The sequence below is a fragment of the Castor canadensis genome, chromosome 13, assembly GCF_047511655.1.
Source record: "Castor canadensis chromosome 13, mCasCan1.hap1v2, whole genome shotgun sequence".
NCBI lineage: Eukaryota > Metazoa > Chordata > Mammalia > Rodentia > Castoridae > Castor > Castor canadensis.
The window spans coordinates 101,665,571-101,685,845 of record NC_133398.1 but is presented as its reverse complement, the minus strand read 5'-3'; the positions used below and the strand labels follow the sequence as shown (position 1 = coordinate 101,685,845).

The 20,275-nt window shown below is 50.4% G+C and overlaps 2 protein-coding genes across 3 annotated transcripts in view; both read right to left on the bottom strand.

Annotated features, from left to right (window-relative positions):
- Positions 1 to 8,111: 8,111 nt before the first annotated feature.
- Positions 8,112 to 12,145, bottom strand: LOC141415481 (uncharacterized). The gene is made up of 6 exons (XM_074052194.1): positions 12,106 to 12,145; positions 11,419 to 12,048; positions 10,926 to 11,017; positions 10,054 to 10,248; positions 8,721 to 8,802; positions 8,112 to 8,403 (listed from the first exon to the last, which is right to left on the bottom strand). Exons 1-6 carry the CDS (start codon positions 12,143 to 12,145, stop codon positions 8,129 to 8,131), a joined length of 1,314 nt encoding a protein of 437 aa, XP_073908295.1. The 3' UTR covers positions 8,112 to 8,128.
- A 2,404-nt stretch (positions 12,146 to 14,549) lies between these two features.
- The window catches only part of Nol8 (nucleolar protein 8), a 34,766-nt gene continuing 29,040 nt past the window's right edge, over positions 14,550 to 20,275 (bottom strand). Inside the window, exon 16 of one of the 2 annotated variants that reach the window (XM_074052343.1) lies at positions 14,550 to 16,233. In XM_074052343.1, coding sequence (XP_073908444.1) covers positions 16,192 to 16,233 — 42 coding nt within the window. In that variant the 3' untranslated portion in view covers positions 14,550 to 16,191. The remainder of the gene's footprint in view (positions 16,234 to 20,275) is intronic. The other variant, XM_074052344.1, reaches the window with a different exon arrangement.

Below are 20,275 nucleotides of genomic sequence, written 5' to 3'. Positions count from 1 at the left end.
CCCACATCCATGACCTCACAACACAGTCTACAATCTTTCTCCAGGACCTCCATTCACATGCCATTCCTGTGCCTACACCCCCCCACATTTTGGAGAGGTTGCACTGAATCCCTTGGGATGCAGAAAATGTGTGAAGGAAGCGAACAGGTAAGAAGAGAAAACACAAATCAGCTTTTCAGATTAAAAAAAGCCTTCCTCTCTTCCTCTGCTTCTCTGTGTAAAGCACTGCTCTTAGATACTGCCTGATTCCTCCTATGGAAACATTTCTGTCTGCAAGCAATGTCTGCTTTCAGGATGTGCTAATGCCAAACCAGGCTGGAGGGGAAAATAAATGTATTCTACACCAAGGGCTACTGCTCTATGGAAGGAGTAGCAAAGGAGGTATAGTCTGCCCCTGGTGGGTGGGAACTCTCCAACAGCAACCAGGCTTCCTCTCAGCTTCACCTGATTTCAAGGAACCTAATGGGCACAGGATTTCCAGCTTCAAGGATAACATACACCCTCCCTCCATACACACCTAACAAAGTCACTGGGGAGGAAACTGGGGTGCAGGCTGAGGCCTTACCAGTGTCGTGGTTTTGGAGAAAAAAAATTAATAGGCAAAAAGATGGCCCAGCCATCTCCAGGCATTACAAATGTCCCTGGTTAAATCCAGATTCTGGATCCTCCCTGGAGAGATTTTGATTTGGGAGGCCTGGAGTGGGAAATGGGCAGCTCTGGGTTTCACACCAGTGTGATTGTGACCACCAAGAAAATTGGATATCTGGGCCAGAAAATGATTTCTGGTTCCTTCTCCTGAGTCTGGAGCAAGGGTCCAGCTCTTACAGGTACAGGGAACTAGAATAAAGTCACTCTGTTTGCTCTACTTCCATGCAACCCTGACATTATCCGTGCATCCACCCTGATCACAGCCAGATAGAGCCCACTAACCTTGGATCCCCACTTCAGACACTTTGGTTCCCATGGTGACCAAGCTGCACAACCTGCAGCCTCCTTGGAGTGATGTAAAGCATCATCTCTCTGCTCTGGGGCCCATCTTCAAACTTTAAAGGAAGATTCTCCATCAGGACACTCAGGATAAAAGGAAACAATATTGCTTTTCCTGACAATATTATTATAATGCCTGTGCTTATTAGTTGAAATACTTTTGTCTTCCTTATTTAAAATGAGCTTTAAAGAATTTTTTATTTTGTTTTGGAGCACAGTGTAATATAAGTTATATGTCTTTCTAGTGCTTTTTAATTTTAAAAAGTTTACCGACAGGTTCAAATGATTTGGACAGACAGACTGACACCTGGCTGGGAGGAGTCATGGGGTCTATCTGCATAGGAATTCATTTTTGCATGGCCTCCTGTGGTGTAGCTGGTTCATGTCACTGGCCACACTGAGGTGGTTCCCATACCACCCACTTCTGTCCCTCTCTTGACTGTGCAGTCTTGCTTTTCTTCCTGGGGGCCACTGCCACAACTGAGCATAAGTTGTCCTCTTTAAATGATTGTATATTTAGTAAGAATGGTTACTTTTTTGGAAACCTAGAAGCCTGTCATGCAACTAATGTAAGGTAACCCACATACAGTAGTCCCCGTTATCCAAGGTTTCACTTTCTGTAGTGCCAGTTACCTTCGGTTGAGCAGCTTCTGAAAATACAGTACAATATATTAAGACATTTGGAGACCAAATTCAAGTAACTTTCATTACAATTCACTGCTATAACGATTATATTGCATTAATAGTTGGTCCCTTTTAACAAATTAAACTTTATTATAGGTGTGGGTGTATGAGGAAAACGTAGTATGCAGAGTATAAGATCCTATCTGAAGTTTCAGCCCCCACTGCGGTCTGGTACCACATCCCCAGGGTAAGGAAGAACCTCTGTATCCTCTGCTCACATACTCTGTTGATCTTCTCGCTAGGGTTTGCCTTTAGCGTGGGGAGTACTGTGTTAGTTAGGGAGTGAGGAGTCATGGCCATCTGTTTGCATCGTTCGATTGTTGAGGAATAGGCAATTGTGATTCATGCAGATTCCCGGACCTGGAAGTGAGCAGGGAGAGCTCTTTTTTCCCTGGTCTCCCTAGCCCTGTGTGTCACAGCAAGAGCACTTTGAACACATCCCGGAAAGATCAGAAAGCTCCAGGGTAGGGGTGTTCCATTACCTCTATGTAGAATTGTGCTAAGGGAAGAAAAATAAATGGAATCATTAACGTATTCAGGTCCTTAAGTTTGTTCCTAACAAGATGACAGGAAGCTCCAGTTCAGGCAAGTAGAAGCCTAGCCCTGCTGCGAAGCTCCTCCCCATCTCTCCCGTCACTCATTCGTCCTGCCCAATGGCGGCAGAGGGTGGCTGACATAGGGCGGGGCCTAGTGTTTCAAGTGCCTCCTGTGTCCTGGGAGATTCGCTGAGGTACCCGGCTTGCCCAGACGCACCAGCCACCAGTTGGTGAAGATGTCACCTCCGTTGGTCGGGACCAGTGTATGGACTGAGGCCCAGAAGCTGCAGCCATCCGGCCTCCCACGCTCTGGTGAGTGCCCGCGGCGGCGGTGGCGGTGGAGGTGGGAGCGGCGTTGGCCAGGGACATTGGCCGTGTCCTTCCCCATTGGCTCGTGGGAGCCCCGCGCCGCTGGCCGCCATCCAGTCCGCCCCTTGGAGCGCTCCACCAGCCCGGGGCGGAGCAGCTCTGGGGGTCGACACCCCGGAGCTCCGTTTCCCCGCAGGCCATGGGTAGCGGGTGGGGTGCGGGGTGGGGAGGTGGGGGTCAGCAGCAGGGCAGCGACCCCGTGCCGCGGTTCCCCCGGGCGTCGTGCGTGGCCAGGCCTTTGGCGCGCCCGGCTCTGCAGAGGGCCCAGGACGGGACCTCCCCGGGTTCAGAGCCTCCTGATGTCCGCCGTCCTAGCTGGATTACAGACGTGATCACCCGGTGTCCGGCTTGTTCCATCGTCTTTAGAAACAAGTTATGTTTCCTCAGATAAACTCACTCGTATAAATTTCTAATAACAGCTCCTAACCTACAGAAATAGTCTATGACTTAAGTGTACGCATGTCGAACCGTATGGTGGCTTTAACAGTAGGGACACAGCTTATTTAAATCAAAACCAAGATAATTATATCGGGCTAGTGGTAGGAGCATAGCTTACTCATAATTATGTTTAATCTGTGCTTGGAAAATACCTTGTAACAGTTCTATCAAATTAACGAGCGTCGTTTAAGAGCATTAGCTGAAGTGCGAAGATGTCAGGGAAAACTGCCATTTGTTTGTTTATCTATTCAGTACTGGGATTGACTTTGGGGTCCCACGGGCTGAGCACGCTGTGCTTCTTGAGACAGGCCCTTTCCGTCTTTTTTGGCGGGAAAGGCTGACGGTTGGCAAACCTTCAGTCCAACAGTTTCCCAGCGCAGCTGTCACTCACACGACCGACCAATGGTGGCAGCGGGTTGGGCGGCGCGGGGCGGGGCCTGGGGCTCCAAGCATGCGCCTTTGTGGGAGGGAGGCTGAGGAGCCAGGCTTGCCCCAGGGTCACTCAAGCGCCTGAGGGCCAAGATGTCTGCTACTTTGCTCCAGGTCTCCTTCTGCCAGGCCTTCCTCGCTCGCTCTGGTGAGTGCCTGCGGTGGCGGAGGTGGTGGCGGCAGCAGCAGCGGCCTGGGACATTGATCATGTCCGCCGCTGGCACGTGGGAGCCCCGCCGCTGGTGGCCATCCTGTCAGCTCCAAATAAAGAAAACTGGGATATTACTTAAAGGAATGGAGACTAATTTTGTCCTACAAAGAATAGAAACCTTTTGGAACCGGATGAAATTAAAGTATATTGCTATGAAGTAGTTCTGAGATACATTCATCTATGGTGTTTTCCCTATACTTTTAACAGCAAAAGCAGCTTAAAATAAACTTAAAAAGTTGCCCAACATATATTAAAGATGGTGTGTCATTTTACACTTATGTTTTATATGTGAGTAGATTAAAAGCCATAATTTGGAAGATTTCAAGAATCTCTCAAATTTTAATTCAGATGCTGAATCACAGATAAATTACTGATACAAAATTTATGCCACAATTCCTTGGGAAAGGACAGGTTTTCTAGTTACTCTGGAGAGTGTTTTGATACTGGAAGGCTGCCAGGCCCTGCAGCATGGTTAGTGAAGGATGTTATGCTCTTACCTAGGTTCATTTGACCTAAAGGAAAGTTGCCAGAATGTCAAATAGATCTAGACACAATCAATCCTTAATTCTACCTTCTAGCGAGATACAGAAAAGAACTTTATACTGAATAGAAAAAATAATTCCCAATGTCCACTGTTGAGTCATTTTGAAATGTCTAGATAATTATGTCATTCACCTCAACTGGCCGTGATGGCCCCACTAATAATCCCAACCCTTGGGAAGAAAGGGAGAGGATCTTGGTTTGAGAACAGCTAGGGCAAAAAGTTATCAATACCCCATTCTCCACATACTAGCTGGTCCTGGTGGGAAGTATGTGCAGTTCCAGCTACATGGGAGGTAGATGCAGGAGGATCTTGATGCCAGGCCCACCCAAGCAAAAAGTGAGACCCTAGTTTAGCCTCAGTGCTTCCTTCTGACCGCTTATGTCATCATAAACAGGCCATCTCCAGGGTCCACCCAAGGGCCTGCTTGACAGAAAGCTGTCTCTGGGGCCCAGCCAAAGGCCCACCTATCAGAAAGCTTTTTCCAGGGATTTGCAAAGTCAGGCCCAAAAGCGTGCCAAAAACTAAATAAAAATTCCTAGATGTTGCAGTTGCCACTGCTTAGTCTGAGTCCCACCCATGCAGGTACTCCGTCTTTATTTCAACAAGCTCACATTTTTGTGGGCTTGTCATTGTTCAACTGACCCTGGACAAGAACCAGAGGAACTCAAAACCTGTATTATGTTTTGGTGCCTCAGCTAGGAAACAAGAAGATATCTGAGGATGAGTGGATCCCCAGACAAGTATCTGCCCTATTCTATCCCTTTGAGGGGACAGGCCTCTGTCCATCCTGCGCTCTCCTCTGCAAAAAGGGATCTAAGACTGGCAAATGGGAAGGGAAATTGTCCTTAACAACTAATTGTCCCTGTCAAGAGTGGCTCTCTGGTGGGACCCAAAGGTTAAGGAAGTGACAATCTTCCAAAGGTGACTTCCCAAAGGTGACCAAGACTTGTGGAACCCCATGCTGTTCCCAGGCACAGCAAACAGCCTGATCTCTAATCTCTCTCTCTCTCTCCTTTCTATCCTGTGTGTCCCAAGAGGTGGGGAACCCTCATCTGCAGGGTTTAGCTGTGCCACCAGCCCTTAGAACATAAGTGCTTCTTAACCTCATAGGCATGTACCTAGAAGTGTTCTCTATTTTGTGCTCACTGTGCAGCTTCCTGCAGGCTTTTTCCCAAGAATTTCCACTCAGGTCATAGGGCCAGACCCCAGGGGATTTAGAGCTACCTTCTTAGCCCATGACCCACTGTCCTGCCTCTGGTGCCAGACAATAGTACAGTCAGCCAGTAGTGGTCGACCTCATCTCAAAAAACCCCAAAATATTTGCAAGGAGTATACCTGGGTGGAGAAGCACATAAGGGGACACATAGTAGTTCCTGGTCCCACTTCCTACATTTGGAAGCCTTGTAAGGACAACCTCATTCATTGTTGGCAGACCCATTACAACCCATTTGGGACAACTGTCAATCTGAGGGGGCACACATTCATGACTCCCTTACCTACACAATTTTTCCAGAAAGCCGTTAGACATCGCAATTATTATCTCACTCGCAGAGCCTGCCTTGTGGCCCTTCTGTGACAAAACACACACTGTACAACTTATGATGTTTATTTTCTGATTCACAAAAAGATGGCACCCTGGTCAATTCCCTGCTTTGATTTCACCAGGGACCTAGGTCATAGGAAAATATTGAAAGACATTATGAATCCAGGAAGAACTTTGAACACCAACGATACCTTCGCCAATCTGCAAAAAAAATCACAAACACTGTCTACCAGAAATCAAGTGGGAAGCCAAGTATGTCATGCAGAACACGATATACCTGGAACAGGCTAGAGGATACCAGGTAAGTCAAAGCACACAAATAAGCTGTTGATTCCAGAAATATTCTCAAGAGGAAGAAAATGTTATTTCCTCAGCAGCTGAGAAGAGAGATAACAGCTAGGCAGCCAGAACAAAAAGTACACTCATTACAAAAGACAGGGAAGTGGTGTGACACCAACGTACATTTCTCATTAACTTTAACTAATTATCTATCTCATTTTCAGGAAAACATCCAGTCAGGAAAGCTCCTGCAAGACCACTCTGCCAACTGCTACAAGTACATCCCAGGAAGAACCTATAGCACAGCCGAACAAAACTCAGGATGTGTGAGGAGACACATGGGTAGTGCTTAGGAGTTAGCATTGAGTAAATTATCCCAAACTAAATGCTTACTACAGAGTTGATCTTACCACTTCGGTCACAACATCAGCCCTTTGTTACGAGCACAAGACACAGGTCAACCCTGTGTGCCTCTAACCCTTCCTCTGCTCCGCCACAACCTGTCAGACATCTTCGCAGATGAAAGAACCTAGTGCCGGCCTGTGGGGTATAGTACTAAGACGTGCTACTGGACATGCCTGGTCGGCCTGCCCTATGCCTGGAAGTTCACCACCTGGCCAGACTGATGCAGGAACCCGGCCAGTTCCAGACCAGCCCTGGCTGCTTAGTGAGACCCCGCCACCCTGTGGGTAGAACGTGAAGAGCAGTGACAAACAGCCAACGGCTTGTCCTTGCACTTTCTTTGCTTGCGGAGCCCATGTCTTCGGGCCCCCATCGGTATCAGTGCATAACCGGCGCTACCTCACAACTAACTTCCTGTCTTCCTTTACGTTGCAGGGTGGTGTGGAGTTGGGTGTCAGTGCCAGGGGCAGAAGTGCTCTGAGTCGGAGGGTTTCATATCATGCGGACTTGTTCTGGGCACAGGTTTGTCCTTAATATGGCTTGTTTGTTTGCTCGTTTGTTTGCTTCCTTTTGTGTCTTTGGCTTGGGGCAGCACGGGGCTGTGAACTCGGGGCTTCACGCTTGCTAGGCAGGTGCTCGGCCCACAGGAGTCACGCCAGCAACCCTGTGTCGCCAGTGCTTTTCCTCCAGATAGGGCCTGGAGGACTGACGGCCCTGGGCAGGCCTCTAACCGCCATCCTCCTGATCTCTGCCTGCTGAGTAGCCAGGAGCACGGGTGCAGGCCATGGGGACCATGGTCCCCTTCAAATTATTTCACCTCAAAAGCAGGACGGAGAAGTGAGTAATGATAGGGGCAGTAGTTATGAAAATGCTGCCTGGTCTTCACCAGGGCTTCTGTACCGGGGCGGAGGGGCAGGTTGATGGGGGGGGGTGGAGGGTGGGGGGTAAGGGGTGCAGTCTCCCTTTGCCTAGCTGTTTTGAACTGAAAGCGTGGATGCAGGCGGAGTAGCTCTTGTGGAAGAGCACCTGCATAGCGAGAGTGAGGCCCTGAGTTGAAAGCCCAGTATCACCAAAGAACTCAACGAGTGAGACACAAATGGGAGAAGGGATGTCTTTCAGTATCGTGGCACAGTGAGTGGGTTGGGGGAGCGAGGAACTGGGGAGAGACGTATCCCGCTCTGCTCCTCACGAAGAAAACGGCTGACAGTGACAGGAGAGCTGCACCGTAGGGAAAAGCGAGACAGAAGGTCTCCTGGCTTTGTGGGTGTCGTGGACTCACGCCTGTAACCCTGGCTACTCTGATGTCAAACATCAGGAGGATCTCAGTTGGAAGCCAGCCTGGGCAAAGGGTCCTGGAGACCCTATCGGGAGAAAAGCCCTCCGCACACAGCAAAGAGGGGTGGCTGGGGTGGGAGGGCTGCTGGAGTGGCTCACGGTACGGGACTTAGTTCAAAACCCAGTATGCCCTCCCGCCCCTGGCACGACCCCACCCCCACGCCCCTCCAAAGTACTAAAAGTTCTCCCGGCTGCCGAAAGGTAGGAGAAGGGCCATGGGGAGGGAGCGCTTAGGGGTTGAGGATTGAGTGAATTGTCCCCAGGTGGACGGCGGGGCCCACGTGGACGGACAACCAACGTGCAGAACGCCTCCCTGTCACGGAAGCGAACATTCAGAGAGAGGAGAACCTGAAGTGGTGTCAAGAGTGAATTTATAGGGTCACATAGAGGTAAGCCAAGAAGGAGAGGAGGAAGGAGAGCAACACCAGGGTGGCGGAGTGGTGGAGCAGGCGAAGGGCAGGGACCGGCCCAGGGCGGTGGGGCTGAGGTGCTGTGCTGGAGCAGGCTGAGGAGCCACGTGGAGGTCCGCCCGTGGGTCGAGCGGCCAAGGCGTTGGTGGGAGTTGGGGCTGGGCGTGGAGCTGGAGCTGGAGCTGGCCCAAGCTCTGGAGGCCTTCGGTGAGCATGGACTGGAATGGACCCGGCAGCTGCAAGGGGAGAAAAGATGAGCAAGAGTCCCCTGCTCCTTCAGGGTCACAAATCCTGCCCACTGCGTCTCCGGGGCAGACGCTGTCCACGGAGCCACCCCCACGGGATCCGCTCAGAGACGGCTCTGATGATGGGCCCGTTCCCCCGCATGAGGAAGCTCTGCCATGTGTGCCTAGCCCGCCCGTTCTCTTTTTCCCTCCAGGTCTCGGTCCTACTCCCGTCACGTGCGACACGGGCCTGTACGTCCCAGCGTGCTCCGGATGCTCCAGCCCCGCTGTGGAGGAAGTAAGCCGGGTGCCCCAGGTGGGAGCCTCACCTTGGGCCGGTGCCCTGTTGGGTTCCAGATGAAGCCCCGGGCGGAGGGCTGGAGCCAGGCATCTGGGAGGGCGGCACACAACCTGGGGGCGGGCGCAGGGGACCGCAAGGTGTGAGGCCTGGCCTTTTCCCCGCCTTCCCTGGGGACCAGGCCCGGACCACGCCCTCGCCGACGCCCACGCCCACCCCCGCTGTGGCAGTCCCGGGGGAAGGCCCTGCTCAACCAGGCGGAGGACGGGCCTCACGGAAGCCTCAGACGGACCACCTCCCTCGGTGTGTGTCTGTCTGTCTGTCTGTCTGTCTCTCTCTCTCTCTTTCTGAAATTCACTCTGTCTCTGTCTCTCTCTGAATTTCTCTCTCTGTCTCCTCCCCTCCCCCCACACTCCACCCCGCCCCCCTGGCCTGTGGACTGCGCGGGGTGTGCGAGGGGTCAAGCGATGTGTGCGAGGGCTCCCGCCGGCCCAGGGCCATTCTGCATGGATATCTCCCGAGTGAGCGAACGGGGTGGGGGGTGAGGGGGTGCTGAGGAGGCTCAGGAGCCCAAACCTGACCCCCTCCCGTGCTCCCGGACCTGCCGACCCTCTGCCCCACCCGACTATGCCGTGTGTACGTGTCCTCGCCCCGCCACAGATGCGCCCCCACATGTGGCGAGGCCGTGGGGCCATCGCATGCCCCTACCCTAACCCTGGCTGCTGGCTGCTCAGATACTCCCTAGGAGCCACAGGGCTGCCTTCCCTCAGGAAGGGAAGCCAAGAGGGGCGGGGCCCGCCCTGGGCTCTGCTCTTTGGTTCTCACTTGGTGCCCAGCAGAGGGCTAGGCACGTGGGGTGGCTTCCTTCTGTCTGTTCCTGGAGGGAGGAAGACCCGGCCGGCCGGCGGGCTTGGTTCCCTGACGACCCAGTGTGCCTCGGGGTCCCTCCGCTGCCACCGTCCCCATGACCCAGTACACTCCGCAGCGGCTCCTGGAGCTCATCACCTTCCTCCCTGCCAAGGAGGAAAGGAGCCCAAGCCAGGGGAGGGAGGGAGGGCTCAGGCCGGCAGTTGCCTCCCCTGGGCTGGAGGGGAATCCTGCATGACAGTGGGCAAGGCGGCACCCTGGGCGAAGCAAAAGGAAGCCCGTCGTTCCCTGGAGCTGTCTGTCCTTTGCTGTTGCAAGGGAGCCCTGAGGTTGGCCCTGGTGGTGGCGCCCTGGGGAGAGGAGGGAAGCGAGGCCCCCCGGAGGTGCGGGCACATTCCCGGGACCTCAGATCCCCTCCCCGCGTGGGCAGGTCACAGCGAGCCTGGTGGGTCGGGTTGGGGTGGGGTTGGGGGAGGGCTGCACCGGGCTGGGCTCACCTTCCCAGCATGAGGGCCTGTTGGGGTGAGGCCCAGGCCAGGTAGAGGCTCTGGAAGCTGGGTCCCTGGTGGCGGTGGCTGTCCAGAAACGGGGGCGCCGGGGGGCTCCGCCGCATGGTGCAGCAGGTGCGCCCGGACCATCGGTGCCCGGCGCATGTCCCCCGGGATCGGGATCAGGGCCCACCAGGGCGCCACCTGCAGTGAGGCCAGGGCAAGAAAGAGTCAGTGGCCCGCCAGCAGGGTTGGGGCCTGAAGCACACCCTAAAAGGCAAAGCCCTCAGTTTCTTGGACCCAGGAGGGCCAGACGGGAGAGCACCAGCCCCAGCAGAGAGGTGGCTATGGGGGTCCGAGGGTAACCTGCCTCTGGGAAAGGGGGAGAGCCAACCGCACCCGCACCCAATCCCGCCCCCGCCCTGAAAGTGTGATGGGCGGGCCGTGGAGTCCGCTGCCTCCCTCGCTGAAGGCGGGGCCACATCCCCCGGGGGTCGCCAGAGGACCACGTAGGGGAGGCGAGGGGTACGGTCACCAGCGCTCGTCTGAGTCCGTGGAAGTGTGGGAGACGGCCACTTGGGCCCTGGTGCTGAGGCGAGGCGGAAGGGCAGAGCGTGGGATCGTCCCGAGGGAAGGGCAATTGTGTGTGTGCGGCACTGTTGTGACGCTGGCACCAAGCCCGTGGGGCGTGCCACCGTGACTGGACGCCGCGGGATCCGGGCCTAGGGGTGAGGGGGGCGCCACCCCTATCCCTCTGGGAGCGGGAGCCCGACCGCTGCGCGCGCCAAGGCCGGGAGGGAGGCGATCGTGGTGGAGTGGGGTCCGCGGGGACCGGTCCTGTCCCGTCTGGCCTCGTCCAGGCCCCTCGTGCCCACACTCACTCTGAGCTGGACTTGACATGCTCCGGGGCTGTGGGTAGACACCCAGGAGGAGCCAACGAGCACGGCCCGTGGCCGGTCTCCACCGTGCGACTCTGGAAAGGAACACGGTGCCGGAGAGAGGCGGTGGGGAGCCCGAGTCGCCGCCCGCCTGCCCTTCAGTCCTGCACAGACCCCCGCCACCACTCCCACCCCGAGCCCCCGTCACGACCACCGCCACCGAGTCTCGAGTCACCAGCTCGGAGCCCCGGAGGAGGACGGGAGATGACACTGGGGGCCCACGGGGGACCGTCTGGGAAGGGTCCCTCCACAGCTCCCCAACCGCAAGCCTCCCCACTCTCCTGGCAACCCCTTCTTGGGCAGGAATCCGAGTGGACGCGGGGGCGGGGGTTGGGGGCAGGGTGCTCCTGGAGTGGAAGCGTGCCCTCCCTATCCTGCCCCGAGTGGCCAAGCACCATGAGGTCATGGAGCTGAGCCGGCCGTGCAGGGGACTCACGGTGGTGGTGGTTGTGCTGCTGCTGCTGCTGCTGCTGCTGCTGCTGCTGCTGCTGCGCTCGGCAGGGCGCTCCTCCACAGGGCTCTGGGGGGGTTTCGGTGGGCTGCCCGCGGCCCGGGTCGCGGGCGCCTGGCCCACGCTCTCGGGCTCCTGGCCCACGCTCTCGGGCTCCGGGTGCCTCCTGCCGGAGGGCAGGCGTGGGGTGGCGTGGGACCGGAACCAGCGTCCCAGGCGCTGGAAGGCGGTCCTTTTGGTGCGGGGTGGCCCGAGGCCACGGCCTCAGGAAGTCGGGACGCAGCAAAACATCCCCCTCACACTGAGCCGGACTCGGGGCCTCCCGTGAGCATGAGTAGAAGGGCGGGAACAGCCCACGCTGACCCGCTCCGGGACAGTCTCCCGGGTGCAACTCTGCAAGGACAGTGCCCGAGGGCCAGCAAGGGACCTCAGGCCGTGCTCGGCCGACCTTCGGGCTCTCTCTGCCCCCAGACCCTGCAGGCCCGGGTACACAGCCTCGGAGCCCCAGAGGACGGGAGATGACACCGGGGAGGTGCCCAAGACCAACCCCGGCCAGGCTCCAGCCCCCCGCCTCCCCCACTCCCCGACGCCCGCCTCCTCCTGGGTAGGCACCACCTCACAGGTCCTGGTCTCCCGGCCTGCCTAACGTTTAGAACTCCTGCCCAGGTGGACCCTCCCGCACGGCCAGCTCTCCCCTCAGCACGCGCTTCATGGGCGAGGGAGGGAGTCACGGGCCCGGGGGGTGGGGGGTGTGGGGGGGGTGGAACTCGCCGTACTGAGCTGCACGGTGTCAGCCAGACCAGTGCCCTGCCGTGTGAGCATTGGTTGACTCTGGGCCTGGCCCGAATGGGCGTGCCCTCCACGCTCGGCCTGGCGGGTGCACGACGCTTGTCGTCATGGGCCTCCAGTGGGCTCCGTGGCGTCTGGGCGCCTCCCGCCGAGGGGCCAGCGTGGGGTGGGGTGAGACCTGAAGCAGCCTCTCAGTCCCTGCCAGGCCGTGTCCTCTGTGCGGGGTGGCCTGAGGCCAGGGCCCCGGGAAGCGGGGATACCACAGCACCACATGCCCCCTTGCTCTGTCTGTCTCTCTGCAGCCGGGCCGAGTGAGCTGAGCAGGGGGCTGCATGGACGCTCTGGGTGCCGGGCAGCCAGAGTTCCGAGTTCTGTTAGGGTCCGTCGTCCAGGAAGTGAGGTCACTTCCTGGGTCCCCTCTGGGCACCAGAGTCTTGGAAGTGAAGGCCTGGGTCTGTAGGAAAGAGAAGCCATTTGTAGACAGGAACCTCAGAAGTTACCAGTCCTAACATGGAGGTGGACAGAGCATCTCAGAACACCTGTACAGAGGTGAGCAGATGAAGAAGGAGCTTCTCTGAGGATATTATTTCCTCAAGAGGTTTTACATTCTGAACAGATACTCTGTGTTCATTCCATTCTTTCACACAAGACCTTCAGAAAACAAAACATAAAAATTCCACTGTTATGGTCCTGAACGTATAGATTAAAATACATCACATTCGAGTCCTAGCCCGCTCTGTTAGGTCACTTCTCCAAGTAGTCCATAAAATTAATCACAAGGAGGGCAATGTGGTACCATTTTGTGCAGTGTTTAGAAGTTCTCCATCCTACATTAAGCTAATTTGACTCACACCAAAAAGTAATAACACCAGCAATGAATTTTCTAACTGAACCTATCAAAAGCCACTTCAGTAAATATATGCTTTGGTCTGTTTGCCATTAGTGACTGCTTGGGTAAACACTGTATTTGTTAACATAGCCTCTGAGGACTAATGTCAAATTAGATGTCAGTTAAGAGCAGAAGAAAATTATGCTGCTCATTTTTTCAGCCTATGTCATTTTGAAAAAGAATATGTACATGTATATATACATATATATGAAAATGTATGTATATATACTTATATTTGCAGGTTATATATACATCATACACATATAATCCACTTATAAATGTGAATATTCATTTTGTTATATACAACTTGCATAATATAATTGCTGAAATAATATGCTATTTTTTCTTAGAATATATAATGTTTATGTGCTGGCTGAATCTCTTCAAGAGTAATCTTGCTCAATATTAAATGATTCCTTAACAATATATGTATCTGTTTAATGAAGATTATTCCTATTGTTGAATTGTTTTCCTTCTAGCAGAGTCTAGAGATGAATTCAAACTTTCCTTGCATCTTCATGTGTACTCACTAAAACTGATAAGCCAAAGGGTGAAAAATAAACAGCTGTTATTGTCACCATCTACCCTAATGCTGCAGTAATATCCTATTCATCTAACAGAGTGAGGAGCCTGCATCTTTATCGTATTCTCATGATTTAATTTGCAAACAGGTAGCTTGACTCCCTAACCCTCCAGGCCCAGTGTCATCCTTATTGAATGAAAATTCAGTTCTCACCAACAGCTCTCGGGGTAATTTCTGGTTTGTGGTGAACAGTTTTACAGACAGGACTCTCTCGTTGAAATCCCAGCACCAACTCTTTGTATTGATAAGCATCCTGTCCCTGTATTTACATTTCACATCCTCTAGCAACTAATTTAATGATTTGTTTATTTTCTGTAATTTTTCACAGAGAGGGCATCAGTATTGCTTTCAAATTATTCTAAATCTTTTTCTCTGGACAGTTATGACACATATTTCAATTTTAGAATTTTTGCTGTGTTTAGAAATTTACAAACATATTGATCTTGATCTTTGTTTGGACTTTTAGTGAACAAAATCACTTTTCTGAAGTTCCTAAGTGGACTCTCAGTGAATTTATCTGGGAGAATGTTTATAAAAAAGCAGCTGATTAATAATTGCATGAAAACTGGACTTGAGATGTGTAATTAAAACCTATTTGATTCAGAATATGCTTTGAAAAATGAGGAAGCCACAGTCTTCTGAATAGAGGAGAAAGATATTTTTGTTGTTGTTTCTGATCATGCACATTAATTCTGAACCTGTAAGTTCATTCCAAAATAGATATTTTAAAATAAATCTTCTACTTACCTGAATCAAATAATAAAAATGATTCCATTCAGTAACTCTGTGTAACAAATATTTACTCTTTTTCCCAGCTGGTTATGCAGTTTTGTCTACCTAAAGGACTAAGCAGTCAAGACTCTCAAAGTCACTTTCGGCACATGAAAATAAAAATAGTTTAATATTTTAAAATGCAATCTACTGGTATATTTTCTTTACCATCACATACAGTATTTTCTCTGTATTCATACTAAAATGATGAGAAATGGAGTATAGTATTTTCTGAACTAACACAGTCCTATGTATTATTCACACAACCATCAGATAATAAAAAACTCTTCATATTATTCTAACAAAATAGACTGAAAGCACATACCTTGCAAATATTTGAAGGGAAAGAATTAAAGAAGTGAAAAGGTTGTCACATAGTATTTATTTTCTAAATTAGGATTGGTAATGAACAATCTTTGACAATTCTTTGACAGTTAGCAGTAAATCTTCAATAGGGGTAGGAAAATGGTTCAAAGGGAGTTTAATGGTGAGTGTATTAATTCAAAAAGGTTAAAATGACAGCAACCATTTTTTATGAAGTGCGCAACACTAGAAAGATAAAATCCTCATTAAGCCTTTCAATTCTTCATTCACCCAACATTCATTGAGCAAGGATTTCTTGCCAGGCACTCTGGTAGTTATTGGTAAGAGAGGTTTGAGAAAACATATGGCTGTATATTAAGGGAAGAGGACTATCCACTGGACTGGATCATACTCATGAATGAATGCCTAGATTAGAGACAAAGACCTTTGTACTTCTCTGAAAAGCAGACAGCCTGGGCTACATGTTCACATCTCTCCTCTGGTCCCCCAAGTGTAATGTGGGCAATGAGAATGGGCCTTGGTGGAAGTGGCACAGTGGGGTTTTATTAAGATCAAGCAGCTCCAATTTTAGGAAACTATCAATCTTACAACATATCTGATAATAAGTCTCTCCAATATTTTCCCACAAAGGACACATTACTCACATTACACTGGTCATAATAGAATCTTCCCTCTCTGGGAAGAGCTTCCACCCCTCTTCTAAGACACTGCTGCACCTGCATTCTTCACAAGAGAGTCCAGAGCAGATTCTGTGAGTGACTCTTCAGAAGATACATGGGGCACCACATCCCAGTGGGGTCACCTCACAGTCAGACAGCACTGCAAACCAGAGACACTCCCTCAATCCATGGCATGGCCAAGTTGTAAATGCCTAGTTTGATGTTATTTAATGTCAGATTTTTTCTCAGTGAAAATAAAAAGCTATTTTTTTAAGAAGGGGGAAGAGAAGATATTTAATGAAATACAAAAATTGTTAATTTCTATATTTATATTCAAATTAATTTAAAATCTCCAGGTGTAACTTACATTCTACAATTGTGTAGTTGTATAAACACATTACTACCCTGTGAATTAGCAGTCATTCATTGACTGTAACACAGGTACCACATTATAAATAGAAAATAGAACATTTCACGTTTTAATTTTTTTCTTTAGAACTGTCTTCACGTACAGATATCATAAAATGCACACATGCTGGAGATTTTACATAGACTAGGATCTGGAAATAAAACTTAAGTGCAGTTAGGAGAACTGGAATTGTCCCTGAGAGGTTCTGAGGATCATTCTTCCTTAAATGTCCTTGATTGATTCCCTTCGAGCTCTTCCTTTGTGAACATGTGGAAATTCTCACCAGGCTGCACTATGACTAGCTCTATGTTAGTTGCATTCAGGTTCTTCTCCATTACTTGTTTGAGGATGAAGATGAAAACTTGATGACTTCATCCTGTAAGAAAAATGATCTTTTCTATCAAACTATTTGTTACCCTCTTAGATTACTTAAAAATTCCTCAGGTCACCATCTTAGGTGACTTGCATGATTAAAGGGTACTTGTTTCTTCTTCCAGATTCCTGTATGACTCCATTACCCACTAAACTGTATGCCCTAACCCATCCCCCAAGCCTTTTACTTAAATGAGGGAGATCGTGAACTTTTGAGCTGGACAAATCCCAGGTGAGGGGCAGGTACAACTGCATCAGGGATGTAAGGAGGAGCCACTGTCAGCCATTTTGTGCTTGCGTGCTTGCTTAGCTGGAGTGAGCACATGCTTGCACCCTTTGATCAAGAGAAATTGCCTTGTCAAGATTTTCTGTCTCGTGTGTCTGTTTTTGGCACTGGAGGGTTTATACTTCCAACAATTTGGGTGCTCAGTCTGGGATTTTACATTCTGTCCAGGAAAGGGGCCCTGACTCTTCCCCAGTGAGACACATCTGCTTCCTGGTTGTGGCAGCCACAGCCCTGAGGTTCAGTCAATGACAACAACTTTCTGGATCTGCAAATGAACTGAACTTGGACTCCAGAATTTCTTGTCAATGCATGTAAAAGAGCTCTGAAGACAGGAACTGTGGCGACCATGTGAGTTTTGTGCACAAACCAAGATAAGAAATGTCACGGGTGACTAAGTAATGTCTTGGTGGTCAGGATATTGGGGCTGTGTGATGTGTGAGTGAAACATGTCAGGTGACACATGGTGAAAGTGGAGTCCTGATCCATAGTTCTGAGGCAACCTCACACTATTTAAGGCATATTATATTTTTAAATCTAATCCAGGTCAAGAGCTCATACTGACCTGCAGGCTACTAAAAGGTGCCTTAAGCTCCCACGAAGGATGTGGGCAGAGATAGACAAAGCAAAAAAGAATCAGTGTGCAAGAAACCTCCAAGGCAAAGCGGGGGGGGGGTTGAGCTCCTGATAGAGCATAGTCAACCAGAAGGGAGAGATGGGAAATAAAGGCAGCAAAGAGGCCAAAAAAAACAAAGGCCAAGGATAAAATACCTTCTGGGAGCCCCCCTAGGGAAGATGTTAAAATATTGGAATGATAGCAACCATACTATAGGGAAAAAGAAACAAAGAATAGTTAAACACTGGTTTTTTATCTGGACCCAAGAACCGATCTTAAAGCCTTCGGTTTTTTGGCCAAAATTTGGGTCTGACGAAGACTGAGTCTGTCAACTATTAATTGAGCATGTTAACAAGAGCTCAGTCACTCAAGAGAAGATGGAATATGCCCTTTGTTGGAGACAGAGTCCTATAGTCCTGTTTCCACTTAAAGAAAAAAAAACCCAAAACCCTTTCTAACTGGGATTTGCTCTCTTCCCTCCCCTCTCTCCCCCCCTGCCCATAATCCTGCTGTTCCTCCAGGTGAAGTACCAGAGCCAGCCCTTGCACCACCTCAGGCTTCCACCTCTCCACCTCTCCCTCTTAACCCTTCCACCTCTCCTCCCCTTCAAGTCCCTACCCTCCAGGCTTCCACCTCTCCATCTGCCCCTTCTAACCCTTCCACCTCCACCTCCTTCAACTCCCTACCCCCCAAACTCTTTACCTGAAATCTGTCCCTCCCACAACTCCAGAAGGAGTTAGAGCAGTGTCATCAGGACATTGAGAATCTACCTTTTCCTCAGTCCCAAGGGAAAGACCATACTCCCTCTTTCCTCCCCAGGAGGTCTCCCTCAGAGGGCATGAAATTGGGTTTGTAAATGCCCCTCTTATCAGCTCTGAGGTCTGAAACTTTAAAAAGGAGTTTCAACCTCTTCTCGATGATCCCTTCAGAGCTTCAGAACAGGTTGATCAATTTTTGGGACCACAGATATATACTGGAGCTGAGTTAATGTCTATTTTGGGAATTCTCTTCTCAGGAGAGGAAAGAGCCATGATCCATAGAGCAGCAATGGCCATCTGTAAACGTGACCATCCCCCAGGACAGAACATCCTGGTAGCTGATGCTAAGTTTCCTAACCAAGATCACCAATGGAATAACAACACCCCAGGACACGAGAAAATATGAGAGACTTAAGGGATTTAATGATAAGGGGAATCCAGGAATCAGTGCCAAGGTCACAAAACCTCTCTAAAGCCTTCCATGTCCAACAAGGGAAGGATGAGGGATCGACCGAGTTCATGAGCCGTCTCAAGGATCAGATGAGAAAGTATGCTGGGCTAGACTTAGAAGACCCTTTGGGACAGGGAATGTTAAAATTTCACTTTGTTACAAACAGCTGGACAGATACAGCAAGAAAATTACAAAAACTAGAAAATTGGAAAAATAGATCCATAGAGGAATTATGAGAGGCACAAAAGGTGTATGTAAGGAAAGAGGAAGAAAAACAAAAAGAAAAAGCAAAGAGAAAAAAGCAAGATGGCAGCTAGAGGGAGAAAGCAGAAAGTGAGCCTCCTATAGTGAAATCTTGGGAGAGACACTGGAGACACACTTTGCAGGCATAATCACTGAGAAAAGGCATAACTTTGACCCCTCCACACCTCCTGCCGGCACAGAGAATCTCCACTTCACATTAAACGGAGAAACAAGGAGGGCCCCTGGGCCGCCAGTCGCCGGCACCCAGAAGGCTTGGGAAGACGCGGACCAGGTGAGCTTTGCGGTACCGCGGTTCTCCCACAGACAAGCCTGAGCCAGAGCAGCATAGCCCCCTGGACAGACTGACCTCCACCCCAGGATAAAAAAGAAACTGGGTAATAAGCAATAAGAACAAATAAGACACGCAGGAAAAAGGGTGGGGCGCCCTGAGCTCCAAAGATTTGGGGAAGGGAATCCTTCCTGGGGCTGTAAATAAACAAGCCCGCCTGGCCAGAGAGGCTCTGGCAGGAGCAGGGCGCGCGCCCAGCAACCAGGAGCAGGAAAGCTGGTGAGAGTGGCAGAGGGAGGAAAACTTCACAGGAGAGGAGGGAAGACCCACTTCCCACGTGAACTGTAAGCAAACATGGCGGCTGGCAGGAGCAGCAGCACCGCCCAGTAACCAGGAGCAGGAAAGCTTGTGAAAGTGGAGGTGGGAGCAGAACTGCACAGGAGAGGGGGGAAGACCCACCTCCCACATGAACTGTAAATAAACACGCAGGTGCAGTGTCACCTTTCCCAGTGCTTGGAAAGGGGAAAGCTTGTAGCAGAGGCTCACGCACAGGAGAAATCTGAGCAACAAAGCTTGTGGGTTCAGGTGAGTGCTAAGCTCACCCCAGAGATCTCCATAAATACCGCCGCCAGCAACAACAGGCTGACAACAGCTGGCAGGCAAGCCACAGCTGCAGAAACCATTCTCAGAACTGTCTCCAGACTTTTTTTTTTCTTTGTCTCCCTACCTTTGATGAGAGAACAACCGAATTACACCTGCAAGCTGAAAAACTTACTGAAACTGTATTGCATTTGAACTTGGGACACTTGGTGGGGTTATTTTTGTGCGTGTGTGTGTGTAGTTTTGTTCTTTATGCGTCCACTTTGATGAGACAACTACAGAACAACATCTGGGGAACCTTCTCCAGGATTGGAGACTGTGACTTCACTGCATTTGAACTTGGAGGTTTTTTGGTTTTTTTTTTTAATTTTCTATTTTTTCATTTTATTTTAATACATTTCTTTAAATAGATTTTTCTTTCATTTACTTATTTTTTATTTTTATTCTTACCTTTTTTTTTATTTTTGATTTTCAATCCTCTGTCTCTCTAATGTCTGTTCAGCTTACTGTTGATTAGTACACTAAAGCTCCCTGTTTATACCTTTGAAATCTTCTTGTCTGACACCTTGTTCTGTTTTCTCCCTCCACTCTGTGTATTTGTTTTTCCCATTTCTTTAACTTCTTGCTTTCCATCTCAGCTCACCCTTCCATTCTAAATATTACCACTGTTATTATTACAAGCTAGAAAATATTTAATTGCACACAGTACAGGGACAGTAACAACACCAAAGACAATGACGGGAAGACAAAAAAAACCAGGGAAACCAGTTTCCCCACAGCAAAAAATTAGTACAGGAACCAGAGGG

Bases quoted from the DNA above. Each gene is read 5' to 3' on its own strand.
- LOC141415481 (XM_074052194.1), bottom strand. From the start codon at position 12,145: ATGAAGCGCGTGCTGAGGGGAGAGCTGGCCGTGCGGGAGG. The intron at 12,049-12,105 runs GTCCACCTGGGC...AGGACCTGTGAG, and splicing joins AGAGCTGGCCGTGCGGGAGG to GTGGTGCCTACCCAGGAGGA. The intron at 8,803-10,053 runs GTGAGCCCAGCC...GCCCGCCCCCAG, and splicing joins CAGGCCCTCATGCTGGGAAG to GTTGTGTGCCGCCCTCCCAG.